Below are 17,913 nucleotides of genomic sequence, written 5' to 3' on the forward strand. Positions count from 1 at the left end.
ATCTTGATGATTAAAAATTTGATTGTTGATATTCTCATGCACCTTGTATTAGCTCTTGAGAATAGGGACTAGGGTAGCCCTTAAAAGGGTATTTTGAGAAGGACATTCATTTTTCCTTTAGGTTTTAGCAGGGATTGTCCCACTGTAACTGCAAGTGCATGAAGACATACCCATAAATGGAGGTGCATGGAATATTCATGAAGAGAGCAACATGATAGCTAGAGAAAACCCTTATCGCAAAGCACAACCACTGGGGAGAATATGATAAAAAATGGATCAGAAAGAAGACCTTATTGAGATTGTCTTTATTGGGGGGACCAACAACCAAAAGCATCCAAAGGAAAGGGCTAGAAGTTATTTGGTTTGAGATGAGAGACGCCATTCCACAAAGCTCTGGAGAGTATCATTATTGGGTCTATAGTGCTTCTGAGTGAACTCCAACAATTCTGACCATTTGAAGTCCGGGTACTTCCTTGGCCCTTCTCTGACAATAAGCTCCTGTGGCGGACTCACCACCTTGTCGTCTTTCGGGCTCATAAAGAAGGTCAATGATCTTCTCTCTTTGTCCATGTTCACCACAGCCCTATGTATACAGCTCTTGTATTTTCCATTGGATAGTGCCTACACATGAAACCAACAAAGTATATAGTTAGGTCAATCCCATTTAATTATTCATCCTAAGAAATTAACATAGAAAACATGCATGGTTGTGTAAGATGGGGCTCTTCAGCCACTAAAACTTAATTTAAAAGACTACTTTCTCCCGTTTGCTCTTCCTGGCATATGGAAAATAGCTGTTAAGAGTGAACAGAATTACTGATCCTTTCAAAGATTAGGGGTGTGATAGTGAAAATAGCAGGAGTCCAGCTAACCCAGAGTTAAGAACCTACTTCAGGATCTCGTCTTAATGAAAAGCTTATGGAGGCTTTAATCTTCACATCTGATCGTTAATACCATGACCCACTTGTACCATATGTCGTTCATATTGAACCAATATCAATCGTAAAACATCATAAGTTGCATTATTACCAAGGAACATTGGTAAAGACAATAAGCTGTACGTTGGAGGGCAATTAAGATGAAGGCCTACCATGAAAGTGTCACCAATGTTAACCACCAGGGCACCGGGTCGAGGTTTGACAGATTGCCATTTGTTATCCACAAAAACTTCTAGGCCTTTAACTTGGTCTTGATGAAGAATTGTTAGAGCCACTGGGTCGCAGTGAGGGCCGGTGCCCATCACAAGGCCAGCTTCTTTGCAAGGTGGATAGGAGTTGCACCTCATAATTGAGTAACCATCTTCAAATAATTTCCTGTAGTAGGAACTATCCACATCCAAGCTAATTGCCAAGAGTTGCATAATCCCTAGAGACAGCTCCTTCAATGCGTCACAGTATTTCTGATAAATCCACCTGCCAAAAAGCAGAATAACTTCAAGTAAGAAAGCACAAACTAGCTAGTGTAATTACAAAATGCACCATATTTGTATGGTCTTACCCTATCTGTTCAAAGTCTTCACCTAAGGCAGTTTTGAAATAATCAGCTACCATGGGCTTGGAACCACTATCATAACAATAGACAAAAGAAAGTGTCTCCTTCCACGGCAGCTTAGAAGTGTACCGATCCGCATGGGCACCCGAATAACCTGACAATTCGCCAGGCTTCTTCTTGACACTGAGCTTCCTGCTCAATGGCAGCTTGAAGAAAGCGCCCATGTCTTCCTGTGCAGCACGGATAAGATCTAGGTCGACGCCATGGTTGGTAACTTGGAAGAAGCCATGGTTCAAGCAAGCCATCCTGATAAGCTCAGCGGCATGGGCAGTTGCAGCCTCATCACCTTTGAAGAATCCATCCAAGTCTATCAAGGGTTCGTTAAGCTCTTGTTGGGCCCGAACTAAATCCGCATCAGGCCAAATGAATTCTGTTGGCAACTTCTCTTGTTTTTGCATCTTAGATGAGTCAAAAACCACACTTCCTTTTTTCCTCTCATCCTTAAGCTCCAGTGGAGGAGGCATGAGAATAGTTGAGGCACTCGAGTCCATTGATTGATCAGGAGAGACACCCAAAGGGGTTGGAACCAGAAGAAGCTATTTATAGGGAACATACGCAGATAAAAGAGTAAACAAGCTATTAAGCAACAGAAAGAAATAAGATGTTCATGCATGAAGAGTCAATGGCGGTGAGAGAGTAAAAATCAAACAATCGAATAACCCCGCAGCAAGCTCTGTCCTTTCTCAGTCCCACCTGCCCTCTCCCCTAGCCATTAAAATTGCTTGTTCCTTTTTTGTCCATACATTTAAACTCTCTTTTTTTTTCATACATATTAAGCTGTGGATCTAATCATGAAAATTATTTTAAAAAAATATAAAGAAAAAAATAAAAAAATAAAAATGTTATATATATGGAAAAATTATTAAGAAAAAAAATATAGATCAATTGTGATGTATTTTCAAATCTTTATCTTTAAAGAAAAAAATCATTGAGTTCAAACCCAAAAAATCCATCCTAAAGACATTCTAAATTTGGGGTTAACTCCTTATATAAATGGCAAGAATGAGAAAGGCTACAGGCAGCTATCCATGCTCTCCAAGGTCTGTATGAGACCGAAATACGAAGGATGTCAAATCTGGATGGGAATCAATTTCCAAATTCCAACACTCCGTCTGTCCTGTACTGGGGCCATGTGACTCCCCAGCCTTCCTAATGCAAATGGCCAAAAAAAATATGTAAGACCTGCAGATCTTACTAATCCATTTTTCTTTGGTAAAAGAGACCTCAGGTTGGCCTCGTGCAACATCACATACCTCTCACTCTTTCATGGACACTAAAATCAGAGGAAAGAGCCAGAAACAGTTCCTTTTCCTTCTCTTTCCTTCAATTTTTTTCTAGGGTGTGCATGACGTACATATATAGGGTATGAAAGACATCCAAGCGCATGAAATACGACAAGCAGATTGTCACATCAAACATAAGTAAAATCATAAAAGTGTTTGATATCCACAAAATTAAAGAAAAAACTATTTGGTGAATCAAATGGAGAGTCTGATTACCTGAAGCAGGCCAATGTTCCTTAGCTTTGCAGGCGTTAGATGGATCGAGATTACTGCTCACTCCTGTTTATAAGCAATTTATTTATTTATTCGTTGGTGATGAGGAATCAAGGATGAACACTCTTTTCCTATTTTGTTCTTCCTCATACCATAGAAAGATAGTCATAAATCACTCAAAATTTTTCTTAATCTGCTGCTTTTTCCTTCCATATCTCCTGAAATGGATTTTCCTTTTTCTTTTTAATTTCTGATATTTAATAACTTTTGCCCCAATTGTTATTCATAATACAATTTTTACTAATATAGCATTTTACATTCCTAAACTACCCTCCCTTATTCCTTCTCCTCTCTCTCCTCCCCGACCTCACGTCCCAATTGTACCCTTTTTTTATTTTCTTTTTTTTGTCCAACCTCCACCCCACATTTTAGCATTCTTTTTCTTTTATTTTTATCTTTCTTTCCATCTCTATCCACCTAACCCCCCACGTAAACTTTGTTTTTTCTTTTTTTCATACTCAATTGTTTTTCATATTCTTCTTATATTTTAAAACAAAAAATGAAAGTGATAAATCTTACTTGAAAATTGTCATCAGATGATTAAATTTCATCATTCATTGTATTTCGTATGTGATTTACAGCTTTAATCAACTAGAATTTAGGTTTAATATGTTAAGAGGAGGTTAGAGAGAGTTCTTTATTAAAAAGGGTATATTTGAAAAAAATATGACAAAAAAATGTTAAGTTTAGCAAATAGCAACCCCCATTTTTGCAAACCATTAAATTGAATATCTTTTGTCAATTAATTTTGTCAATTGTTATTCATAATACAATTTTTACTAATATAGCATTTTACATTCCTAAACTACCCTTCCTTATTCCTTCCCCTCTCTCTCCCCCCCAACCTCACGTTCCAATTGTACCCTTTTTTTTGTCCAACCCCCACCCCACATTTTAGCATTCTTTTTCTTTTATTTTTATTTTCCTTTTTCTTTTATTTTTATCTTCCTTTCCATCTCTACTCACCCAACCCCCCACTAAACTTTGTTGTTTTTTTTTCAATTCTTTTATTTTTTCACACTCAATTGTTTTTCATAAATCTTACCTGAAAATTGTCATCGGATGATTAAATTTCATCATTCATTATATTTCGTATGTGATTTGCAGCCTTAATCAACTAGAATTTAGGTTTAATATGTTGAGAGGGGGTTAGAGAGAGTTCTTTATTAAAAAAGGGTATATTTGAAAAAAATATGACAAAAAAATGTTAAGTTTAGCAAAAAGGATGTTGCAAATAGCAACCCCCATTTTTGCAAAGCATTAAATTGAATTTCTTTTGTCAATTAAATTTTTTTGAATCTCTTTCTCAATTCTTTCCAAAGTAAAACAACATAAATTAAGTGTCATTCAAAAAATTTATTGTTTTCCTTATGAAAGTTAACCCTTCATCCTTTTTTTGACCACATTTTGATAAAAATACCCATATTTTTTTTCTTACAAAAATAATATTTTTTTTTAAAACTTACATATAAGTACTTGAAATAGTGAAAGACGTTTATGTAAAAATGATTTACTTTTTAAGCAAAAACATGAAAATGTTAAATTTAGCAATATGAGATTATGTCATCCCTTTTAACCAATTAATTCATACTTATATTGAATAGTTATTAAGCAATAAAGCTCTCCTTTCAATTCCCTCTTAATTATTTAATTTTTAATATCTTAATAATTTTAAAAAATTTATTACATGTAAAATAAAAGATATTTTAGGCTACATTTATACCATATATTTTTTTTTAAATTTAAAGCATTAAGGAAAAAATATTTGGAAAATATAGAAAAAAATACTAAACAAATATTTGGTCAAAAAGGTAAGAAAAGACATTTTTCATTAATTTAAATTTCCTTTTTTTTCAATTTATACAAATATTTGGTCAAAACTTTATTTTCTTTCCCTAAGCAAGAAAGCAAGAAAAGCAAGGATAAGCAAGAAATAAATACTAGGAGGCATAATCATAATTGTTAATGAATAACATAAATGAATAAATAAATAAATAAAGCATGAAAAGGGTTTTTCATGAAAAATTGCTTTCAAGTTGATGGAGAATTAAATCTTGGTGCAGCTGAAAGACATATACATAAATGTGGTGGTGATTGTCTTAATTTCGATGCAAATGGGACCATGGCATAGTGCCCAAAGCCTCGAAAGTAACAGTATAAACGACCTAAAAATAAAATCTCAACTGTCCTTTTCTGCCTCCAATGGAACATAGAACAAAACATATCAAGGGATTCACGTGGGCTGATGGCCTCATTCCTTCTGAGCACAGCTTTTTATTGTGGATGGGACTCAGTCTCCTTCAAGCTCGGCCAACCTCATTGTCCCTACTATGACCCCATATCACGTGCCTTGCACCTGAATAGGTTTTGGAGGATGGGTCCATTCCTTTTGGCTTCATTACAAAATAAATTGTCACATTTCAAATTATTAATTACTGAAATGACATGAAACATAAGGAGTCATTGTTCTACATTTTTGTAATAGTTAATATTGGCCACTCCATTCAAGTCTTTTTTTCATATCAATTCTGTCTTCTTTTCTTTTTTTCTTTTTTGTTTTTTTTTAAATACTTATTTGATTAAAAGGGTCATTAAAATTTTAATTTTAAAAATTTAACCCTTCATAATTTTTTGACCTCATTTAGACAAAAATACCCTTATTTTTTTCCTTTTGAAAATAACATTTCTTTTTAAGACTTACGTGTAAATACTTGAAATGGTAAAAAATATTGGTGTAAAAAGTGGATTACTCTTCAAGCAAAAACATGAAAAGGGTTAGATTCACGGAGATTATTTCACCCTTTTTAACCAATTTATTCTTTTTTAAATACTAATAAAATGCATAAATATTACTTTCATGTTTCACAAAACTCTATGTTAATTTAATAATTAAATCAACAATTTTCCTTTAAAAACCACTAATTGAAACTACTTCACTTTCATTGACACTAATTAATAAGCATTTTATTTGGGTTGAAGACTTTACAATTGAAGTTTAGATAAATAAGTTTCAGGTTTAATTTAGCACAAAGTGATGATAGGATTAAAAACATATTTTAGTCATAATTAAGCTAAAAAAAATGAACAAAGTGTTGATGGCAAAATTCCGACGTAGCGATTGCAGCTACCAGAAACGGAGTTTTGATCAACGCATGAAAAGATCCTTCCTTCCTCCTGCAAAAAGATGTCCGGACAGGTTGTCCGGGCACACCCTCTGATGCTTAAGTTAGTATTTCAGAAGTTGTTTGAAAATAATGGCGGGAGTGTTCCACCTCCATTTTTCCATTGCTTACCCTTTAAGAATTACCTTCAAGCTTATATATGAGGCAGAGAAGGCGTTCTTGCTGGGCTAGCGAGTCCCATGGTCATGATTGCGGCTCATAGGGTGGTAAAGCAATCATGACGTTTTCGACGCAAAGTGACGGTTGTCAGAAGGGCGTTCAGGCGGCGTTTGTCACCTTAATTTATGATTCTCAGTATGCGTGATACGCCAGGTGATCTGAGAAGACTTGTGAATGTCCCATCAAGCATGTCTTGCATTGAAGATGAATGATGATTTAAGGGACTTGGTCAAAAGAGTTGTTAGAGTTGCTTTCTTGGCTCCGTGCGGAAATGGATCTGGAAAATTGGGAGGGTATGACGAGTCAAGTTGTCCGGGGAATCTGAATTGTCGGTCGCGGATGTACTCCGAGTAGGCGTTGCCAGCGTATCCGGACACGTTTGACCGGGGAGCACTCCGGGTAGGCGTTGCTAGCGTATCCGGACACATCTGACCGGGGAAGTTGAATCTCACTTCTCTCTCATCCGATGGCAGGAGCCGACTGTGAAATATCCGGAGAAGGTGAATCGTCTACCGTATAGCATCCCCCGGGTGGAATGAATGATGCCACGTGTTAGTAGGGGGACTATCCGCGTGGTTAGCTGAGAGGGTGCCACGTGGCAGATTTGGGAGGAATCCTACACAAAGGACGCGTGAAAGCAACCTAGAGTAATAAAGCAAAATCTATAAGCAACGCTAAGAAAGCAACGGATAGGAGCACTCAAATGCCCTTGGGGCTCAAGAAAGACTACGGAAGGTGTTCCAACAGTTTACACACTTGGTTTGAAAATTTTCTTACAAATTATGAAAAATTTAAATATATTTTTAAAAGTGTTATCCTAATTGAAAATAAAAACATATGGTTAAGTATAAAGAAATTTAAAACATACTATAATATATAGAGCACAAGAAAAATTAGAAGATTCACAATTAGTTTACCCTTTAAAATATTTTGAAGGAATCTTGAAAGTCCTTTTATATAAAACAAAAAGGCAAAGGTTGAAGATTCAAGCTATAAATCCTCCATATCTACGGTTTTGGGATAATCCACTAAAGCATATAAGAGTGTGCTTCATCACAAATGTATAAAATAAGTGCAAGTGGTTATTGGTATAAGTATAATGTGAGTAGATAACAATGGATCACATAAATCTATGTAATCTTCTTTGATATTTAATTGACTTATTTTGGCAATTGATACTGTTGAGATTGAGCTCTAGAAAGCATAACATGGTATAATAAATTTGAAATTTATTTATAAATTTATTTATCTATATTTTTTTGTTTTCCATTTATTATCATCCATATGTGTTAATTCGTTATCTAAGCACATATGCTCATATCTCTTACATTGTATGACTTGGGAGCATTAAGTGTTGCATAGAGGATGCAAGTCATGGGTTCCTTGTAAGTAGATAAGTTGTTCACAATCAGTTCATAAAATTGAGCAATCCAATAGAAATTGTAGTGCACTACCTTCTCATTGGAGGGATGAGTTGTTTTGGCTGTTGAGATGGACCTCTCATGATGAGTGCACTAATGTGTATGATTATACATTGGATAGGACCTATGGTTAATCATGATATCAGGCTATTGATTGTCATGATTCACCAAACTGCTATGCTACATGGGCTCTCAACCTTGAGAGGATATTAAACATGTGCCAAAGTTAATAGGAAATCTTAAGGTGGTCACTTATCCCTAGGAATAAGGTCACTATTGATGAAGGCTGGTGGCAACAAGTATTCTCAATAAATATACCATGATATATCATGGGATTGAGACAATATGTCATCTTGGGTGATTCATAAGACATGATATCTAGAAGATTGTGGCCATAACATTTCCTTTAGTGGAAATTTGACATATGCTCTTTAGAATTAAAGTATGTCAATTGATCACATACTAAGTGAAATCTATAATTCAAGGATTAGAGAGGTAATTTTGATAGGTAATAGAACTATCTTGTTAGATTATAGACATCAATTCATGAGGAATCTACATGTAGTGAATAGTAGGTTTTGAACCCAAACTTTGTCTCATTGTAATTTACATAGGGTGCTGAAGTGCAGTTGATTTTTAATAATGGGACGTTGAATTGATTTTAGAATTAGATTTTGAGGGAGCCAATACTCCTATGGGTCTTAGTAGTTCCCATTCGAGCTCATATATCTTGATGACACAATTTATGAGGATTAGCTCTAGGTTCAGTTTTGTGCATAAGGGTGTTTTTGTATTTACACGAGGTTACATATGAGTTAGTCAACAAGTTCTTTGGATTTGACTAATTAATTAATTAGATAGCTCTATAAGGTTAACTAATCAATTAGGACCCATTTTGAGTTAGATTAAGTGACCCAAGCCCTTGGTGGGCTTAAGTCATTTAAGCCTAGTCGGGGAATCCTATAAATGCCCCTTTAGGGATAGGGTTTTCAAGAGAGTCATCTTCCACCTCTAAGGAGAAAAGAATCATAACCTTCTCCAGTCCAAAGACCCACCTTTGGAGTGTCAAGATCAAGTTAAAGCTATTAGGCAAAAGATCTTGGGTGCACGAGACCTTTGAATGCTTCAAGTTTCAACTTTATCACGTGGATTTGATTTGGGAACATCCAAATCAAGGTATTGTATTCTATTGCACTTTAATCTAGATTTTTTTTTTTTGGTCAAAAAATCATGCTTTGTTTTCGTTGCTTAGGATCTAGAGGCCTAGGTATTCTTCGCATACACCTAACCTAATTCGAGTTTCCCTAGAGATACACCTAGTTTTTACATTTATAAATGTTCAGGTGAAACCTTGTCAATGGTTTTCCACATACATCTATCATCTATAGTGTATTGATTGTGCTTTATATATTTACAATATTTTTAGATACTGTTGGGTCAATGAATTGAATTAGCTACCAAATGTTCTTAAAGAAAAATTGATTTTCTATTTTATATATTAGATAAAGTTGGTGGACCACATATTCATCCTCCTTCTCTTAGATAGTATCCATGAATAAAAAATATGTCTACAAATGCTACTAGACCAAATTAAAAATAAAATAAAATAAAATATTTAATTATTGCAATTGTTCTTGACTCATGTATTTTAAGAGTGGGATCTTTAATTAACAGTTCACTATTCATTGAAAAAATAACTAACCTGATTGGAAGGTTTAGATTGAATTTTTCTTAAACTACAAGTTGAGCATGTGAGGAATACAGTATAATTTGAGTGGTCACCTCTAATGATTGTAGACAAAAATGGTAGATCTACTATGGAAATTAAACTTAAACAAGAATGGAATTTACTTAATGATGAGGCTGATGAAGTCAATGTCAAGGCCCTTTATTATATTTTCAATTGTGTGAGTCTTGATGAATTTTACAATATAACAATGTGTAAATATGTTAAGGAGGCTTGAGATATTTAGGGTATCACACATGAAAGCACTTTTGGTGTGAAGTTGTGCAAAATAAAAATGTTAACTTAAAAAGGTTGAAACCATTGATTTTTATGTTGAGCTTAGTGAAATAATAAATTCAAATAAGAATGTTGACTCTTGGTTCAATATAAAATTTGTATGGTTTAATTGAAGGAAATACTTTGTGATAAAAATTTTATTAAAAAGAGTTTAAACTGGATTTATTGTTGAAACTTCTAATTCTTGAATGAAAAATAAAAAGAACTAACAATTATATAACAATTAGGCTATCTCCACGAGGAACTTTAGATTAATAGTTCTAGAGGTAAAGATATTGAAATTTTCTTTTAATTTTTAGTACAATGAGGTCGAGTTGCATAGGAAGGAAAAATGGTCTTCTTTCTCTTGTTTAAGCAATGAATACCCTTTTATGATACTTAAGTTTCACAGGTTTATCATGTAAGGGTAAGGTCCATTTTTAGAGGCATTAAGATTTTGCAAAGGTGTTCAATAGAAGTTTCTAGCTTTTGAACATTTTTTACGATGACTAGTTAAAATCCTTATTCCATATATTATACTTTATGAGCATTCTTGCCTGTATTTTTTGCATTGTACGTGACTTAGGTCCATTAAGAGTTATACAAAAGATCTAAGTCATAGGTTCCTTGCAAATAGATGAGTTGTTCACAACTAGTTTGTGGGTCTAGGCAACTCAGTAGAGGTTATAGTGCACCACCTCCTAATTGGAGGGATGACTAGTTTTAATTATTGCGATGAGTTTTCCATGTTAAGTAGACTACTATATTGGATAGGTCCTAGGGTGAGTCATGACTTAAGACTATCAAGTAGTCATAATCTCACCAAGCTACTTCATTGTGTTGTCTCTCAATCTTGAGAGAATATTGAGCTTATGTTAAAGTTAGTAATGACTTTGACTTACGAGTGACATTGTAAGTTGATCATATATTCCCTATGAATTAAGTCATTGTTGATGGAAGCCAATAGTAATAAGTATTCTTAACAGAAACACCATGATATCTCATGGGATTGAGACAGTGTGTCTCCTTAGGTGATCCTAAGGAGGTGTGTTCATGGAAACTATGGTCATAGTAGTTCCTTAAGTGAAACTTGACATAAGCTCTTTCAAAGCTAAGACATGTTAATTGAATACATAATAGGAGGATTTGCAACTCAAGAATAATAAAGGTAGTCTTAAAAGGCTAATAGTTTTCATTTTGTTAGACTATGGATATCGTTCATAGGGAGACTGAAAACAATGAATAATTGATCACAAACCCAAGCATATAATGTCTCGTTGTTATTTACATATAATACTAAAGTTCAGTTGATTCTTTATAGTAGGATGTTGAATCACCTTCAAAATTGGATTCTAAAGGAGCCAATACTCCTATGGGTCACAGTGGTCCCCATTTTGAGCTCATATGCCTTGTTGGCATGGATTATGAAGGTCGACATGATTCTAGATTCACTTTTGTGTATAAGGGTATTTTGGTAATTACGTAAGGTTGCACAATGGTAAGTGGACAAGGTCTCTGAATTGGGCTAATTGATTAATTAGTTGGACTTATTGGGTTAATTAATCAATTAGGATTCAATTTGGGCTAGATTAAGTTACCTAAACTCATGTGGGTTCAAATCACTTAAGCCCAATTAAGAACCTTATAAATACTCTCTAGGGGTTAGGGATTTCATAACTTTTTGTCTTCTACCATTCAAAGAGAAAGAGAGTCATAACTTTCACCCTCCTTTCTTTCCCATTGGAAGCATACCAAGAATAAGGTTGAGTCATTGGGCGAAAAATCGTGAGTTTATAAGACTTCCAACAACTTCAAGGTCATTTTCAACAATTGGAATTTAAGGTTTGGGAACATCCACACCTAAAGGTTAGTACTTTAACCTTAAAAGATCAATTTTTAAAAAATGGTATTGTTTCTGTTGTTTAGATCTAAGATGCCAACAACTCTAACAATAGCACACCTCCTATTGCGCATTGAAAAGACCTCCCTCATATTGCACACTATTTGGAAAATGCACTAAGAAGGAAATGCATCTTACCTGAACTTACACAAACACTCACGAAGTCAATAGTTCTTAAGTTTGCTATTGTTCATTAATAAGCCCAACACACATCCAACTACCCATAATGCATAATTTTGATGCAACAAACTATGCACGTATCTTACTAATAAAGTATGCACTCACCCCTATCAAAAGGCTTATCCTAGTATAATTCAATGATTGTTTCACTTACACACAAGCCACATCTTCCCATCATTTGCACACTTAACAAGCCACACACTAACATCACCCCCAATGCTCTCAAATGTTCCGCCATTCACGTCCTTATATTGTTGCACTAATAAGACAACTTGTGCAACACCATCCACATCAAGCTGACATTTATCTGACTATGATGGCCACATAGCAACATCACTAGTATAGACAGGAAATGTAACTCAAAAAGGATAGCTTAGAAGAAATGATGAGGAGAGAGATTTTATTGCCTATACGCACAAGAATTGTAAATAGAATAAACTTTCTTTAGAAAAAAAAAAGGGAATGGTTAGGGAAATAAGTCATTCTTACTAGATTTTTTTTTCTTTTGTCTTTGTTACTTTTTCTCTTTAGTGTTTCAATAAAATTGTTTTCATTCCAATTTGTGTGTTGTGTTGTGTTTTTTTTTTTTTTTTTTTTTTGTGTCGTTGTAGTGCCAAGGGCTGAAAGGATCTAAGGTCTCATTATCTCAACTAAATTCACCTTTGATTAGGTTGTCTATGGTTGGAAAGGGTCATATCTCAAGTTTGTGGTCATGATAATGGAAGGAGTCTCCATTGGCCTGGGTCCACAATTATGAGGACCAAAAAGAGTCTCTACAGTGAATAATGGCTAAGGTTGTGAAGGCCAAAAGTCAAGCAATTGTGACTAAGGTTCCTACGATCCAATAAAGTAGAAATAGACCTTTTGACACATGCGTAAACTCATTTAAATCATGTAATTGTAATGACCCACCATGAGTAACTAGACCGAGTTGGACTTTTGTTGAGACAGTTGATGCTCATATCAATGAGAGCCTTACAATTAGCATAAACCCAAGCACTGATCCTAAGGTCGATAGAATTGGGTCAATGTCTTGCTAGGAGAATTGAGCTTAGGAGAAATAGTCCAAGTAAGTTTCTACTCTTAGAGCTTGTTGTTGTTATGTTATGTGTTGTTTCCTTTCTTGTTTTAGTTTTAGGATCCCTCCCACCACACCCTCCCTCCTCTAATTAAAATCCTATGATTTTAATTCTTCTAACTAGTACTCAGACCTACAAATTGTGCCTTTGATACTATTAACCCTAAGTTCCCTATGGAGATAACCTAATTGCTATAAAACTATTAGTTTTTTTTTTTTTTTTTTTTGTTCAAGAGCTAAGAGTTTTGATGACTACATACTCTGGTTTAAAATTTTGTAATTGTTAAACTTTATTGAAAATTATTTCTAATTTTTTTAAAACCAAAAAAATACTGACCAACCATTTAGCTCAAGAAAAACGACTTCTATATTTGGCATTAGCATATTCTAGTTAATTAACTCAAAAAATGTGGATTAAAGGAATTGCTACCACTTATTCACACACTATAGGATTCATGAAACAATATAATCATGCTAGATATTGGTTGTTAAATTTTCAAAATCATGATCTTGCTAAGAGAAAGGAAGAAAAATTTAATATTGTCCAAGTAAGCTCTAAAATGTTATTAAGTGATTATTTAGTGTCCTCAAAGCATATTTTTCAATAATATTAAGGAAAATATGCCTTATAAATTTCATACTTAAACTCACATTATGCTTACTTGTATGGAAATACACATTTTCTTTGATTATTTGTAATTGGTATAAGTTATTTGCCCAATTTGATAATAAAAATATTGGGTTTAGAACGTGTAGCAGTAATTAATATCCCTTGAATGAGGGATGATTTAGATGTTGAATTTATGGGACCAAATTGAAAATGAAACTTATCAAGTAAATTAACTTTTAATTTTTAGTTTTAGTTTTTTCCATTGTATAAAAAAAAAAATTACATTTTGATGAATACAAATAAATTACAAAGTTTTGCTCATTTTATGTAAGAAGCATAATTATTAATATTCTTTGATTTTTAAGGTTAATTTAATTAGTATATATTGTCTTATATATTTTTAATGATAAAATATTATTTCATTTTTTATAGTTATTTTTTTTGTAATTATTTTATATAATATTATGTGCTTTGTCTATAATTTTCAATATGGATGTTTGATAAACAAATTTATTATTATTTTAATTAATGTATACATGTCAATTTAATCATTTAAAAAAAAATTAAATTAACTTTATCAAACAATCTTAATATTTAAAATAAAAATTGAATAATAAGTTTAAACCAACAACTTGGTGTTGTTAGGTAACTCTAAAAACTTAAATATTTAAATTTCTTGACTTATGTATAATTCATTATTTAATTCTTTGTTTTTTTTATGAATGTACTTAAATATCTTTGGAATGTTAAAATATTTATCCTTATTAACAAGTTTAGGGAAGAGAATAAGGAAAAAGTAAATGGTTATGGTAAAGAGTTAAAATTGAGAGTTTTAAAAAATGAAGAAACAAAATTATTTTTGATCCAAAGAAAAACATAACTTTCCATAATGTCCCATATGGTAGAATCGTGGAAACACTTTTCTTCCATATTTTGGACCTTAGCTCTATGGAACAATATGCTACTGTTGAAACATGGAAGAATTGAAATCTTAGATCAAAACACCATGTATGGATGGTATAAACTGCCTAAACAAGAATTCTTGAACTGCGAACAACCAGAGCCTATTACTCACTACATAAAAAAATTTCCATTAATGAAATATGTAAATCCATTGGAAAATAAAAAATACGCATGTCTGATGAAATGGTTGTTGTTATCTGCTCCAATAACGAATCATTGGTTTAACTGAATAACTAAATAAAATGGATAGATCTTTCTCTTTGTCTCAAGTTGATGGATCTTTCTCAATTGGAAGATCGGAGAAAGTTCCTAAAACGCTACATAAGTATGAGTTTCTCTTAACAATATAAACGCGTTTGAAAGTCGTGAGAGCCTTTTTGGGCTCAGAGTGGACAATATTTATACTATTAGACAATATTTATGCTGTTAGATGCGAGTCATTACAAATGGTATCAAAATCGATTATCGACCCTTGTTGGAGAGTTTGTTTAGCCCCATGAGGAGTGTTTGTTTGTTTGATCCTGTAATCCCATATAATCATAGGGAGGTGTTTGTAATGTCCCACATTAAATAGAGAAGAAAGTTTTTGGACTTTTAAAGTTGTGAGTGTCCTTTGGGTCCAGAATGAACAATATCTACATGATTGGGTGCAAGTGTTACACTTTCTTTATATTTATTAACTTAACTTTGATTTTTAAGTATTATTATTATAAAATAATTTTATTAAATATATAGATGGCTTGTTTGGAATAACTTCAAATAATTATATTTTCTAATAAAAAAGTAGGGACAAAAGTTGATATCCTAAACATTTATTTCAAAAATGCTATCACGTTCGAGCTTTAAAACGATACATTTTAAGAAACTTTCTCAAAGAAAGCTTTTACTTCATGACATAAGGTTATGGTTAGATGAAAATATAAAAGAAAATCAAATATAATTAAAATTACTTAAAAATTTATGTATTTTAAAATTATTTAATCTTTATATAATAAAGAAAAATAAGTGAAATGAATTTGAAGAAACATATAAAATAATTTATTGACTTTACATTTATTCTTTATTTTCATTTGCTTTTTCTTTTCTTCAACTTTTCCTCTCTATTTAATTTCATTCTCTTACATTTTCCCTCAAATTCTTCAGGAACCAAATATAGCTTAAGAGGGTGTTTGTTTTTTTTTTAACTTTTTGCTAAAAGCAATTTGCTTTCAAACTCTAAATTGTTTTTTTTTTTTTTTACTTTTTGTTGACTTATTATTTTGGCTTTTTCAAAATGAAAAAAGTAACATATTGATTTTTCTTTACTTTTTAATACTTAATAGAAATAAAAATTACAAAAACAAACAATCTAATACTTAACACTATTAAAACACTATTTAGTTTTAATTTCTATTTAGAATTAAGTAAAAAAACAAAAAATCACCTAAGTCTTTAAGCCGAATCATCAAAAATCTATGTTTAAGCATAATTTAATTTAAAATTGTCTTAAATTATTAAACATTAACCATTAGGTGAACAAATTTTAGTTTAGACAAAGGACTTGTGGGATCATAATGACTTCCTTGCACAATCAAAATTCAAATGTATGGCTCCATGAACTTATAAAAGCACTTCAATTAAAAATGAAACGCGCATTCTGCAAACCATCTCTTCTGATTCCCTGGATGTAGCCCGTGTTTGTCAAAAGAAGGAAATTAAATTTTCATCATTCGCGACTAGATGCAAGAGTATGTAGTGCGTAGGCAAATATTTTGAATCAAAGCTAATACTTTCTACACCTCTTTCTATAAACATCAAAAGTCTACAAAGAAATAAGCAATGATGAATTGAGCTTGGCTTTGTGTTCCTAGTAATTGTAACAAGTGCTGCAAAACAAACTAGAGAGAAAGAGATTACGTCTTCTTGAATTTCCGTAGCACTGATTCTTGGACAAATAATGAGATGACATTAATGATCAAATTCCCAATTTGGCTGTGCAATGCTGTTGCTGGTGCGGTTTTTAGTCCTTGGATTCTGATGAGAAAATTGTCTTTCAGGTCAAGATACCATGGATAATGCCAGTGGGATTTCACTCTCATGGGAATTGATTGAAATATCATTGCTGGAATTGCTCGATGACAGCGATCTCATTTGGTTTTCATTCTTCTTTTCAAGTTCACCTTGGCCATCTTGTTCACCCACCACCACCGCGGCTCCAAAGTGGACACGCCTTGCACCGCTTCGTTCGGGAGAATTCACAGGAGAGGAGGCAGCCACAGCCTCAGATGCCTCGTCCGCAGCTGCATTCTTAACACTGCCAACACCTCCTCCTCCACTGGCCCCAGTAACACTACCACCTCCTCCACGAACCCCATTACCTCCATAGCTGCCGCCCATCCTAAATCCACATGTCCGGGAAATGAGTCTGTATAAGATTGTTAGCAGCCAAAACAACCATGGAAGGCAAACAAGCAACACCCCTGCAACAGGAAGCCATGAAGTGGATTGCGTTTGAGGGAGGCTCATGTACAGGACAAGGAAGCTGCCTCCGGCGAGAATGGCGAGAAGCAGAAAGCAAGAGATTACCCATATGAATAGGCTTCCAGCCCTTGGATCCGGTAGAGGCATTTGTATCTGGGAAAAAAAAATCAGATATGGGATACTTTTGCAGTTAATCTTACGGGTGCCCACCAGTAGGAACTTGTCATTACCATCCAATTCCATTATCTTGATTTGGATGGGATTGAAGGAAAGAATATTGAGTAGTTGATTAGCATGATGAGACAAGGATCCATGGGAGAATGGGTTGTCCAGCTTCTTTCCTGTGTTGGCGCAGAGATTTTAGAGATTGGTGGACATATTCAAAAGTAGTTCACGGAAAGCATGCTTCTTGTCAAAACAAACTATCTGTCTCCCACATGGTGAGAGAGAGTGAGAAGCGGTTGATGGTTGAATTGTGGGGTTCAAATACCATTGAATTGTGAGAGAGTGGAGTAGACCAGGGAACCATGGAATTGATACTAGTTTTGTCCTTTTTTTTTTTAATAAAAAAGGTTTCATCTTGATTTAGTGTTCTTTTACCCTGAAAGTATATGGGCAAGAGAAACTGACATATTCTAACCCAATTTTGGTTGGAGAAATTAGGATATTAACCAACTATAGTGTGGATTTGTTTTTTTAAAAAAAAAAAATAAAAAAAAAAATGAGAACTTTTGAAGTTTACATTAAAAACATAACAACTTTTAAAAACTATTTAAAAATTAAGGTATTAAAAAATTTTCACTACATCAAATTTTAAAATTTTTAAAGGTAATTTTTAAAGATAAAAGATA

General features: G+C 33.4%; 2 protein-coding genes across 3 annotated transcripts; both read right to left on the reverse strand.

Moving 5' to 3' along the window:
* Positions 1–274: 274 nt before the first annotated feature.
* On the reverse strand, positions 275–3,268 carry LOC100255041 (gibberellin 20 oxidase 2). Of its 2 annotated transcripts, XM_002266500.5 has the most exons (4): positions 3,051–3,268; positions 1,498–2,087; positions 1,091–1,412; positions 275–621 (listed from the first exon to the last, which is right to left on the reverse strand). In XM_002266500.5, the coding sequence occupies exons 2-4, from the start codon at positions 2,040–2,042 to the stop codon at positions 355–357; spliced, it is 1,134 nt and encodes a 377-aa protein (XP_002266536.1). In that variant the 5' UTR covers positions 2,043–2,087; positions 3,051–3,268; the 3' UTR covers positions 275–354. The 2 variants fall into 2 exon arrangements, with proteins under 2 accessions (XP_002266536.1, XP_019074802.1); XM_019219257.2 differs by lacking the exon at positions 3,051–3,268 and having other exon boundaries at positions 1,498–2,227.
* Positions 3,269–16,360: 13,092 nt separating this feature from the next.
* LOC104879176 (uncharacterized) lies at positions 16,361–17,569 on the reverse strand. The gene has a single exon (XM_010651043.2). The coding sequence runs from the start codon at positions 17,303–17,305 to the stop codon at positions 16,640–16,642; it is 666 nt and encodes a 221-aa protein (XP_010649345.1). The 5' UTR covers positions 17,306–17,569; the 3' UTR covers positions 16,361–16,639.
* Positions 17,570–17,913: the final 344 nt, after the last annotated feature.

The sequence above is a fragment of the Vitis vinifera genome, chromosome 4 (assembly GCF_030704535.1).
Source record: "Vitis vinifera cultivar Pinot Noir 40024 chromosome 4, ASM3070453v1".
NCBI classification, from domain to species: domain Eukaryota; kingdom Viridiplantae; phylum Streptophyta; class Magnoliopsida; order Vitales; family Vitaceae; genus Vitis; species Vitis vinifera.

What these genes read in the sequence shown, in the direction of transcription:
- LOC100255041 (XM_002266500.5), bottom strand. Translation starts at nt 2,042, where the DNA reads ATGGACTCGAGTGCCTCAACTATTCTCATGCCTCCTCCACTGGAGCTT. An exon ending in GAAGACTTTGAACAGATAGG is followed by an intron (nt 1,413 to 1,497) that starts GTAAGACCATAC and finishes GCTTTTTGGCAG; the next exon opens with GTGGATTTATCAGAAATACT. An exon ending in ACATTGGTGACACTTTCATG is followed by an intron (nt 622 to 1,090) that starts GTAGGCCTTCAT and finishes TTTCATGTGTAG; the next exon opens with GCACTATCCAATGGAAAATA.
- LOC104879176 (XM_010651043.2), bottom strand. Translation starts at nt 17,305, where the DNA reads ATGGAATTGGATGGTAATGACAAGTTCCTACTGGTGGGCACCCGTAAG.